Source organism: Terrapene carolina, unplaced genomic scaffold (genome assembly GCF_002925995.2).
Source record: "Terrapene carolina triunguis isolate 2854851 unplaced genomic scaffold, T_m_triunguis-2.0 Scaffold406, whole genome shotgun sequence".
Taxonomy (NCBI): Eukaryota; Metazoa; Chordata; order Testudines; family Emydidae; genus Terrapene; species Terrapene triunguis.
In genome coordinates, this window is record NW_020664757.1 from 1,464,188 (window position 1) to 1,476,908 (window position 12,721).

General features: G+C 40.6%; 1 protein-coding gene across 5 annotated transcripts in view; it reads left to right on the plus strand.

Annotated features, from left to right (window-relative positions):
- Nucleotides 1-12,721, plus strand: part of CDC42BPA (CDC42 binding protein kinase alpha) — a 329,580-nt gene that overhangs the window by 245,391 nt on the left and 71,468 nt on the right. For all 5 annotated transcript variants that reach the window (XM_026658201.1, XM_026658197.1, XM_029912986.1 and 2 more), the window contains 2 exons: nucleotides 2,213-2,318; nucleotides 4,384-4,508. In XM_026658201.1, coding sequence (XP_026513986.1) covers nucleotides 2,213-2,318; nucleotides 4,384-4,508 — 231 coding nt within the window. The remainder of the gene's footprint in view (nucleotides 1-2,212; nucleotides 2,319-4,383; nucleotides 4,509-12,721) is intronic.

Sequence of the window (12,721 nt, forward strand, 5' to 3'; positions counted from 1 at the left end):
GGGGGGGGGTGGCCCGAGACTGCCCCAGCAGCAGCCGGTGCGGCTGGCCCAGGGGCTGCCCGAGCTGTTCAGGTGGTCCTCAGACCAGCTGCACCGGCCGCTGCAGAAGTCATGGAGATCCTGGAAAATCACGGAATCTGTGACTTCCGTGACAAACTTGCAGCCTTAACTATCACCATTGCAATTAAGAACTTCAGTTACAAATACTAAAAACATGTCAATTATGTATCCTGTCCCTTTTCTCCCCTCCCCAGAAACAGGAGTTGGCAGAAATCCTAAAAACCCATCAGCACAGTGGCTGTGATGATCAAGGCTTTACAGAGCAAATATTAGACAAAATTCATAGGAACCAAAACAAATCATAACAATAAACACACAAAACTAAACAAAAAGAGTTAGCCAAACTCTTTTTTTTTTTTTTAAAGGCTTAATCTACTGTTTGAGAAGTTAGGCTTGATTCTGCTCCTCATACATGGCAGCGAGACTCATTATCCATTCCCCTAATGCTGTAATCTTTTTCTGGCTATTGCCCAGTCTACTCATCAAATGCATAGAATCTCTTAGTCTGGGAAAGGATTGGTGGTAGATTTCAGAATTGGAGTTTAAACAGTAATAATTAATATGGTACACTGGTAGAATGAAATGTTATGTTTCAAAGGATGCCTAACAACAGACAATTTCAGAGCTTAACCTAATATTGTGTACTCTATTTCAAAGCCTGGTTGAAACATTAAATGAATTTCAAATTAGGAGCAGGAAATTCAAACCAGGAATACTATTAAATGGGCTCAGCATAGCCACCGACGGCCTCTCAGCTTTTAAGGATGTTCTCGCAGAACTGTTATAATTCTTTGCCAAATTCTTTCTCAGAGACAGAGTAAAACCAGGATATAATTTCCCCATCACATAATCTGAAACACTGACCTGTTTGCAGTTAAATTCACACACTTCAGGACAGAGTTTTTGATGATTATTTTATCTGGCTTTTTAGTGAGTACCTACTAAGCATTTGAATAGATGAACAAAGATATTTATTGAACTAGTATTTATGTGTGACACAGCCTAATTAGCCCACTGGTAAAGTACATCCTTGTTACCTACCATTGCGCTGAAGTGGTCTTCCTGAATTTCTGCAAGTGTAGGCGATCCAAAAAGGGTGGATTTGAGGTGGTGATGGTAGTGTGGGGGGGGGAGCAGGAGCAGTGTAACTTTGCTGCATTGTATTACCCTTCTTCTGATCCCACGGACTGAGAGAATTGTGCTCCATTTATCAGGGAGAGAAGGCCACAGCAGCATCATTCACCTGCAAATCCACAGGGATTCCTTCAGTTAGGATAATGTTGATTAATTCAGCATTATATTACATGTGTTCCCTCTGTGGTGAACAAAACCCACCTGAGTAGGCAAGCAGGGAGCAGGAGCTAGCCTGAGGCTTTTCACAGAATGAGCATCTGAACAGGCTTGAGAATCTGCTGATATTGATGTCTCCAGTTCAGTCATGATTGTGTCCCCGTTGGTCAATTGATCCATCCTCTTCTTACTGATACTGATGGGTGAATCGTCAATGAGTGGCCTTTTAGGTCTGCTAAATTAGCCTGGCAATATTGTAAGCAGAAGCTTTTCTCATCACTGGTTTAATCCTGCCAGTCCAATGACTGTTCCACACATGGCATGCTATTAGGTCGAGGTCTCATCTCTGGCAGTTCTGCCTTTAATCCTGCCTGGGATCAGGAAGTGCAGAGATATATGGAAATTAAAATGCCATTTTAACAAAGTAGGGTATATGAAGGTTTTACCTTTAACTGTGAATGTCTGAATTTGTGGCGATGCCTTTCCTATCTTTTATTCTGCAAAATTATAATTGCTGAGCATCTGGAAGATCTACCCAAAGAATAAAGTACTTACAAGTAGACTGAGAAATGTTAGTTTCCTGAGGCTCTGCAGTCCTGCAGTGAAGGAAGGTTAATTTTGTCTAACGATAACACTAAACACACTGACTTGCTGTCCTAATACTAAGAAGATCATGTTGTTCACATTTTAGGGGGGTTAATATTTTTAATAGTATGTTTAATATTTTTACTTTCAGCTGCTGTACATATTAATTTTTAGAGCCTTTACATACTCACACATTATAGTATTCATTTAATCAAACAATATAGTGGATTGTTTGCAGTATATGAAACTTCTTATTGTATTTTATATTGTACCTTAGCCAAAGTGAAAGAGAGGAGTTTGAAACAGAGTTCAAACAGAAGTATGAACGGGAGAAGACTCTGCTAACAGAGGACAACAAAAAGCTCTCAAATGAGCTTGATAAGGTAAGTGTTGCTTGACTGAAGCTGGAGAGTTTTACAAGCATCAAGTACCCTATATGAAGACAACAATACAGGATCATAGTAGAGATGGATAAGACCCATTTTAAGTAACTGAAACCAACATGTAATCTCTAATATAGGATATATCAGAAGTTCAACTGATCCTACACAGAAGAGTGTCTCCCATTTGGTTTGAGAAGGGAATCGAGTCTTATCTGATCTTTTAAGTGTATTTTTAAAAAAACCTAAATTATGTTGATTATATGGCTTTTTCACAGAAACTCTTCATAATTCCTTAAGCCAAATTAAAACAATAATGATTTGCTTGCATGACCCAAATAACCATGTAATTGACCAATAATGTGATTACTTTACATGTACTTGCATGTAGATTACTGTGCAATGACTTGGTCATTTCTACCTTGGAAGATGAAGTGTTACTTTGAGATCTTAAAAAGCTACAAATTACAAGGCAGCTGTGTTAGCATTACCATGTGATGAGTGGAAAAGAAAAATTGTACAAAAAAATAATTAAGCTAGGTTATCTCTTTAATGTTCATTTTTCACTGGGTTGTTCCAGTTCATTGCTGGTTGGCAAAGGTTACCTAAAGCAAAAAGTTCACTTGATTTTTTTAGTTGCTTTTATGAGTATTTTAAAAAATAATGGAAGACATTTTTAAATTACTATACTGTACAAACTAAGAATATTTCCATAACAATGTAGACCTTTATATAGATGTAGCTTTAAGTACTATAAGATTAGAGGCCTTGATGTTTTTATACTTTGCTTTATTCTGTTAAAGATTTTCATTATGCCTTGCAAAATGACATATGTGAATTTTTTAGATAGACCTATTAACATTCATAATCACAAATCATTAGGACCTGTAAAAAGTGCTCAGGGGACTCCTATTTAAATATAATTACAGATGTTGGCCATAGAGAGACACGTTTTACTGATAAATATACTATTTAATAATCATGTTGGGGAAAAAAGAGCAAAATAGATTAAATTTTGCATCATTCCAATTTGCTGTTATAATTCAGTATTTAAAGAAATACAGGTACTGTATGGTAGATTCAAGCCTGCATAGTCTCTGGTCCAAATTTGACCTATACAAATAATTATGTAGTCTAATTTGTCCTTGATCCCTGATATTAACACAAACCAATTATGGCCTTGATCTTGCAGGGTGTGCACATGTGAATAGAACCTGTATGGCGGAAAGGAAAGTTAACCACTGGGTATATTCCTCTATTTAGGCTTGGTCTATACCACAAAATTTTGCCAGCATAGCTGTCAGCTTGGAGTGTGAAAAAATTATACACCCAAGCTGCATTAGCTATGCTGGCAAAATCCCCAATGTAGACACAACTATGATAACAGATGAGTGTTTGGATTAGCATAGCTAATGCCATTCAGAAAGGTGGTATGTAGCTATGTTGGCAGAAGAACTCCTGCTGGTTTATGCTACTTTAGGAGGCTCTGTTGGCATAGCTATGCCAGCACACCTGTACTGGCAACGGCTCTGTGTAGAAAAGCTCTTGGAGAATTGTAGTAAATTGCAAGATGAATCCCACTCTCTATAAATGTGCAAGGTAAAAAAGGGATTAGGGTGAGCAGAGAATGGGAGTGTCTGAGGAGACACAGTGGTACATTCCCCTCGTAGGCCTCACTCCTGCTACTAAGCAGGAATAACTTGGTGGCTGTAGAGCAGAGCTGTAAGACAAGATCGGACTCTCTTGCACTCTCTGTCTTGCTCAACACTTTTAATGTTGTGCTTCTACATGCAACACTACACACCTATACTGTGCAAGGTCAAGCCCTAAGATATGTCAGAAATGTCACAAGATTGTAATTCTCAAGGTGTCTAACTTTGGACATGAGAAGAAAATGTTTCAGCCTTTGTTGTCACATGCAGTTTATTCTGATAGGTGATACAGATTTTTAAAGTGGGCACCCAGGGGTGTGGCACAGGGAGGCAAAACTCCTTGATCAGGTAGGTGAGCAAGAAGGTTAAGTCATAGCTCTTTTTAGATTAAATGTGGTTTTTAAATCCTCTTTCAGCTCACCACCATGTTTGAGAGGCTAAGTATGAACAACCGACAGCTAGAAGAAGAAATGAGAGACCTGGCAGATAAAAAGGAATCTGTGGCACACTGGGAGGCCCAAATTACTGAGATCATCCAGTGGTGAGTACCCAGTCACAGCAGAGCTCCTTGTCACAAGGCAGTTGTGGGGTAGGGCTGCTAATGCATTTTCATTAGCATGTTGCATCAGGAAACCCAGACTCTCTTGGTGCAATCTCACAACTGTCTAGGTTTGAGCTAGGTTATTTCCTGGGTGTTTCCTTATGTTCAGGGTTTAGAAAACCTTGTTCCTCCTTAAGAGCGAAAGTTGTCCTCACAACTGCAACTGTTTAAGCACCAAAGAATCATAGCCATTGGATGTGACTTGTGGCTTTGGGAGAATGTTGAAAGGAATCATGTGATTAGCTCACTCTTCCAAAAAGGGGCAAGGGAGGCTGGGAGGATTTGTATAATTTTTCCTTCAATACTGACTACGGTGGGCTAGTTTATGTGTGGCAGAGTAAAACAAACTCAGTGCAATTCATATGCAGTTTTACAAGAGAGCAACAATTCCTAAAGCTCAAGCACTTAGGGTTAACAAGTAAGAAATTTCATTGAAGTGAACCCCCCAATAATGCTGTCATCAAACTGTCATGTTGTATTTATAATGGTTCCTATCTCTTTCTAGAATACTGAGAGGAAAATACAAGTCTGAGTTTAAACTGTTAATGGAAAGAAATTTTGCTGGGTATTACTTATTTTAAAATATTTTTTCTTTTTTGGCCCATTGTGATGATTAACTTATGTGAAAGCAATTTGTATCCAAACATTTCTACATCTCAGTCACTTTGAGGGGATTTCAGTATCTTACACTAATTTTTTGTTGTTATTTCTTAAGCTGTTTTTCCCCCATTTTGTCTCATCTTGTAGCAGCTGAGCAATCTGACTTTTTTTTTTTTTTTTTGCGTGTCAAAGCAAAAATGGGTAAACATTGTCTTTTTAAGGAAACCTGGTTAGGTTGACAACGTTTTGACATCAGTGTAATTTATTGTCCATATTTGGACAAACGCTTTGGTTTTTGAATATGGCCACTCAATGCCTATCAAAAAAAAAGTCGGGCCCTGGAACTCTGGACATTTTCCAGGCAATGTAGTTTGTTTCATGAATATACATAATTTGGACCCATGTCATCAGGTCCATATTCTCTGAAGGCATTGTTTTCACAGAGGTAGAGATTAAAAAAATCAAATCAGCCTAATCTGTGGATGTTCTTTTCAAACACTTTGTCACATTTCCAATTTTCTCACACGAATGTGAGCGTAGTAGACTCGATGCCAGAATTACAGAAACCAGAAATGCAATAAAACCATTCAGATTAAGTCTGTTGTTTTAGAATTGATCAGAACTATTTGTACAGTTAAAATCAAAACAGAAGAAGAAAAAGTTCGGTCATTATAAGTAAAATATCAGTTTTTGGGGGTTGCTTTTTTAAAACAAAAGGTATGGTGATCTAGTTAAATGGTCAGAGTAACCAAACCCAATAGGGGATTAGCGTATTATCCAAAGCCTTCATAAACCAACACTTGAGAGCTGTGAAGGAAGAAAAGTCAGCCATAGTTGTGTATTATTTTACTTGACCGTTTAGATGGATAAAACCTTTGCATATAATTATCAAGCAAGCCATTATTTCTCCTCTCCTCCCTCCTGTCCTTCTCTGTTGGCTTTTTTTACTATGTTAATGTTTTTGAAGAAGTACCACTCTTGTTGTTGAGACCTATGATAGTGGCATGAATGCAAATAATCAGGTCAGACCCAAAGAAAACTGTCTAGTCTGAAAGTATGTTTGTTTGTTTTTTTAAGGAAAACAAAACATCAATGGTATTTAAACTATAACACTTTTAGAACCAAAGTTAGACATCCTATTTGCTGAACGGTATGCCTTTCCAAAAATACAAAAGGAGTTACGTAGGAACATAGAGCATAATGGAATGAAAAAAAAAATACTGGGCATATTTAGTCTTGAGAAAAGAAGACTGAGGGGGAACATGATAACCGTCTTCAAATATGTTAAGGAATGTTATAAAAAGGACTGTGCTCAATTGTTCTCCATGTTCACTGGAGGTAGGACAAGAAGTAATGGGTTAATGTACAGCAAAGGAGATTTAGATTAGGTATTAGGAAAAAAATTCTGACTATAACGGTAGTTAAGTTGGAATAGACTTCCAAGAGAGATTGGACAAAAAACAGATTGGACAAATACCTGTCAGTGATGGTCCAGGCTTATTTGGTCCTGCCAGAGCACAGGGGGCTGGACTTGACTTCTTTAGGTCCCTTCCAGCTCCACATTTCTATGAACGGTAAGGAGGCCCAGGTAGCCTGTTTACATTTATATTCTTAATGGCTATACAACTTCAAATTTTTTTCTTTTTTCCTTCCTGAGGACACCCAACAACATTCATTCAGCAGTGCTCAGCCACCATGTCTTTACTCAATTTGTGCTGTTTGTACCTTTGCTCTTCTGTTTGTTACTCAAATAATCTTGTAGCATCCTTCTCTTCTCCTTAGAGTTCTGTGCTGCATACTAAAATGAGATGCTCTGTTGGAGATATATCCCTCTGCATACATACCTGGAGTCCTCTTGAACATCAGTGGGAGTTGTATGTGTTTTGAAATATCACATAATCACTTCATATTCAAAAAAACAGATCTAGTTTGGCTATCTGCAAGTTCTTAATTTTTTTCTCAAGCACTAGCAGTTTCAATCCACGTCTCCATGTTTCTTATTATGGCACCCACAGTAGCTCATAGCTGACAGAAGTGAAGGTGGGGTGGTAAGCTGCCTCCAAAAATTTGATAGTTTTCTGTCTACATTACGTGCATGCTCCCCACCCCTCAATAAAAGATGTAAATCAGCAGCTTTCTTCAGTGCTAAAGTTATGACAGATTCATAGAAATTAGAGAAAGGAAACACCTATCTGGTCACCTGGACCATTTCTACAGCCAATACATTGTTGCTCCCTACAATATTTACAGGATTATTTCCAGCCCAGTTTTAAATAGCACAAGCACTTGGATTTCCATCACTTCCCTGGAGACACTTTGCCACAATTTAATAGCGATCGCTGTCAGGAAGTCTGCTCTGGTATTGAACTCACAATTTATTCTGTTAATTTCACCTCTTTACTCACAGTTAATACCTCCTTGAACCATCCTAATGTGTTCTTCCCTCTCTCAGTAGTTATAGCATGCAAATAATTGTAACTTGCCCTTGCCCCTGTTTACTCTAACATGCTGGCAATAGACCTTCACAGACCATCCAGCCCCTTAATGGAGTTCTTAGATTGACAAGCCAATATTATTCAAACCACTCCATCCTTGACAAGAATAAGAAAACCTGAGACTTATATAATCAACTATAAATTTCCCCCTTACGTACCAGGAAAAGGACTCATTACATCTAATGCTAGTGCAGTCACTTTTAAACACCACACTTTCAAATACTATACTTCAGGTCTGTGGCAGAAAGGAGATGAACAGCAATCTTGTGCTGTTGATTCACTGAGTGACTTTGCAAGGCACCTAATATGTCTGTGCCTTAGTGAGCCTACCTGTAACATGAGTATTGTATCTATCTCACAGGTGTGAGAAGCTTAATTCTCTAATGTGAAGTTTTTAATGTGCTTTGAGCCTTTTGGCTAAAAGGTGCTGTACAGTATAGCATGAGTGTATTTATTAGTATTCATTATCAGTAATTATACAGTAGAACCCTGTTTATCTGAGCCTCCATTATCCAGCTCTCCATATTATCCGAACCACCAGCCTCCCAGGGCTGACAGTGGCAGGGCTCAAGCTGTCAGCCCCAAGCAGCTGGGGCTCCTGATGTCAGCCCAAGCTCTGCCATGCGCGGGGCTGACAACTCGAGCTCTGCCACCCATTCTCCGGTTTATCCAGATTTTTGGTTATCCGATCTTGCCCTGATCCCAATTAGATTGGATAATCAGGGTTCCACTGTACTTGGTGAAGGACTGGAAAATATGCACTACTTCAGAAAAATGTAGGTCTGGTACAAAGATTTTTACAAAAGCTAGATCTCAACTCCCACATAATATTACATAGCAAACTTTCTCTGCTGTAAATCTGTTCTTTAGGGAATCAGAAGTGGCCTTTTCTCTACTTCTGAAATTAAAATGAAAGCCTTTTGTCCTAAGCCTCTTACTTTCAGTATAGGGACAGGTTACCTCATTTAAAAGGTACCTATGGACTCGTAAAATGGTATTTGAGAAGGAGACCAGAGACTTTAGAATTCATTTTCTCCCATTGAAACTCAAGATATGCTCTAGGAAGAAGAGTAAGGCTTGTATTTAAAATGTTTAGTTCACCCAGCTCAGGACTTCTTTGATTTCTCATTAAAACACATTCAATCAAAGAGAAAGCAGGTGGAGTGAACCTTAGAAAATCTGGGTTCAGTTCCTGGCTCAACTGCAGATTTATTTATTTTTTGTAACTTTGGACAAGTCACTTAATCTCTTGGTGCTTCAGTTCTCTATCTGTAAAATGGGAACAATACTTGTCTCACCTTTGATCTATCTTGTCTGTCTATATCGTAAGCTCCTTGAGGTAGGTAGTGTCTCCTACTCTTTGTACAGCATCTAGCACAATGGGGTGTCAGTCTCAGTTGGGGTGTGTAGATACTACTGTAATACAAATAATAACTAGAAGATTTACCTGACATTTGTGGTGCAGTCTGGATGTTATTAGTTAGAAACCAAGCACTCCGTCCTAATATGTGTTTTCAGGACTTATAAAGATTTTGTTAAAAGTAAAAGGGAAAAAAGTCCCAAAGCAACTACTTGAATCTCAAACCCCATTGTTCTCAGTAGAAAGCATGCATGCATTATGGAACAGGCTTTAGGAGTCTGAATGGAAGTTGAATCTCAGCAGAAGTTTTGCTAATTCATTTAAAGTGTCAGAGTAATAGAATTTTAAAATATCACTATTGAAAAAATGTTCTCAGATGTATTATTTTTGAGGTAAGAAGTGAAACTTTACCTCACAAAAGTTTTTACTCTCTCCATTTTCCCAAATTCTCTTGGATTGATAGGTATAAATCAAACCCTTGTTCTTTTTTACTTTTAAGAAAATGAAATGATTAAAGAAAAAGACTTGCCGGTCCAAGCAGTGTAAAAGGGACATTGTTATATATGAAAAAAGATTGGTAATCGAATTGTTTAGTAAAAGAGAAAGAAGGTGCATTCAGTAGATCCAAGAGAATCTACATTTGTTAAGGGACTGCGGGAAGAAATGGGAGACCTGGGAGATTAAGACTTTGACAGGTCTCTATTAGGCCTAAAACAAGTTCAAGAGCTTCTGAGGTCACACAACACTAGTTTGAAGATGGTCGAATCATTGTGAGCTGTTTGCCACCTATTGGTTATCAGAGGGATAGCAGGGCACTAGATTGGAGTAAATATTTCATATTTATCTTCCTCTTTAACTTTAGCTATTTTCTGATCCAAGGGATGATATCCACTCAAACCTTGGCCTTAAATATAGATTTTTCTAAAAACAAAAATTTTAAAACAATTTAAGCTTCAACTGAAACACTTTCTCTTAAACATTCTCCTACCATTTTTGCAGTCCCACCTTTGCAACACTAAAAACCAGAAAGTGCAGCCAGCATAAAACAAATGACTGAAATCATTTTCACTGTCTGAGCTGAGGGAAATGCATAGGGTAAACAGACTTCATAAACAGTGACAAGCAAACTGGGTCTTTAAATTCTTTGTTTTAAATTAGTAACAAAAATAAGAAAATGTGATTATTTAACATCTGTGTATTTTTAATCTCACATATCACTTGCAATCTGCGACAGAGGTGTTCTTCCACATACCATAGAACAAAATCCTTAAGGCATTCAAACAAATGACACTCGGCGAGTCCCTCATCCTTGGTGACTGGGGAAGTGAGGAGGCTCGGCCAGGTGCTGGGTCTGGCAGCTCGGCCAGGTGGGGGCCTTCGGGGCAGGGGGGTCTGGTGCTCGGAGGGCTGGCAGCTTGTCCTGGTGCTGTCGGTGGGGGCCAGCAGCTTGGCTGGGGGAGTGCCTTCAGAGGTGGGGGGGCTGGCGGCTCGGCCTAATGCTGGGGCTGGCCCAACACTCGGGGGGGGGGGGGGTGGGGCGGGGGGGGCCTGACGCTGGGGCTGGCCTGGTTCTGGCAGGGGGTTGTGGATAAGGAGATGGGGGGGGCAAGTGGCTCAGCCCAGAGCTCGAGGGGGGCGGCAACTCGGCTGGGGGGGTCGTCAGGAGCAGGGGGAACGGCAGCTCAGCCTGGTGCTGGGGCTGGCCTGGCACTCCAGGGGGCTGGAAGCTCGGCCTGGCGCTCTGGGGATGGGGGGCGGTGGATCAGGGAGGCCGGCGGCTCAGCCCACTGTAGCTGGGGCGGACGGGTGGACCAGGGCTCCTCCAGTCACGGGGGGCCCCTCAGGGCTTCTCCTCTTAGGGGGATGGGGTTTCGGGGCTCCAGCATGTGGGGGAAAGGGCCTTGGGTGGAAGGGGTGGGCCAGTGGGCTAGCGTCCCCAAAGCAGGAGTTCACCCACCGCCCATGCATGGAAGATTGACACAGACGGGCTGAACATGATAAGACCAGGCAAGTCTGAGAAATACTTTGGGGGTAAAGGTTGATCTGTAGATCGGGTTCTCCAAACCAGCATTATCCGATAAACTTGACACCTGGCTCAAGAGGATCGACAGGGCACTTCTCGGGCCTTCGCAAAAATTGGACATACTGAAAATCTTCACCGTGCCACAAATTATCTATCTGGCAGACCACACCAATTGTAAGAGAACCCTATGCTCTTCCCTCAGTGACAGCATTAGGAGGGCCATCATTTGGTGGCTTCATCTACCTGCAGTAGATTCATTTATGCCAGATCCAAAAATGGGAGACTGGGAGTGATGAGACTTGCTAGCCTCATACCATCTGTTCAGGCAAGATAGTTGCATAGAATTGCACACTCCATAGATGAGACAATTCGGAGCATTGCATTGACTAGTGGTATTGAGGATGAGTTCAGCAAACTGTGCCTGGCAGCAGGTGGGAAGGTAGAAGTGGTACTTGCAATAACAGACCCAGTTCTGTTCTTTGATGCTAACAGAATGCTACAGAGCATCCATGAAACACTAAATGAGTGGGAGAGGCCAGGTCCCAGGGTCAAGTACCCAATCCCTGTAACTGGAGAGATGCAGAATTCTCCCAGTGGAAGGAACCACCATGCCAAGGTAGTGGAATCGAACATTTCCGCAATGATCCGATCAGCGATGACTGGATGAGCTATCATCAGGGTTTCACAGAACACCAATTCCTAATGGCTTTGAAACTGAATGCAAACATATATCCCACCAGGGAATAGTGGAAAAAACAATTCAGTCATGAAATGCAGACACTGTTCTGCTAAATATGAATCTCTATCTCATACTTTGGGACGATGTCCACATAAAAAGGCATAATAAATTGTGTGAGATTTTGGTAAAAGAAATGTGAAAGCTTGAGTCGGTTGTATATCAGAAACCAAAACTGCACACTGCTGAAGGCGAACTAAGAAAACCAGACCTTGTATATGCCAAGGATGGGACAGCCCTGATGGTCAATATCACAGTTTGTTTTGAATACAAAGAAAAAGTCTTCCCAGATGCAGCAGAAGAGGAAGTCAGATACTATCAATCTGCCAAGGAAATCAAAAAAATGATGGGAACCAAATGGTTTCCCCATCAATCAAGTCTTATCACATCTCAGGATGTTGGAGTACAGGCAAGAATGATCTGCTAGACTGTTCAGTCGGAGAGCTTTGCTATATTCCACAGATGTCAGTAACAACTTTGCCAGCAGAGGGAAGGGTGCAGGAAACCCTGCTGATATCAAGCCCGATTGGACTCCAAGGCCACATGTGAAAATCTCATAATGATTACTGTCTCACTTAATTTATGATGGTGTTCACTGGACACGGCAAACAGAGTTGGACAGGCCACCTTGGGTACGGCATGCCCCAAATAACTGGGGGGGAAAAACATGGGTTTTTTTATTTAGGTCATGGATCATGACCTCTCTCTCAGGCCAAAAAATTTGAGTTGCACCTCTATTCCTGCAAATACTGGCGGGAGCTCAGACTTGTCCATGGCACTCCGGTACTTGTCCCTTCTGTCTCCTCACTCCAAACGCGTACTTCCAAAGCTGTATTGAAACACTAAATTCTTATTAGTAGGATAAACCTAAACTTCTTAGCAATAATGCTTTATTCAACCATATTAACCATGTACATGAACCCTGAAGAAGCCACTGTG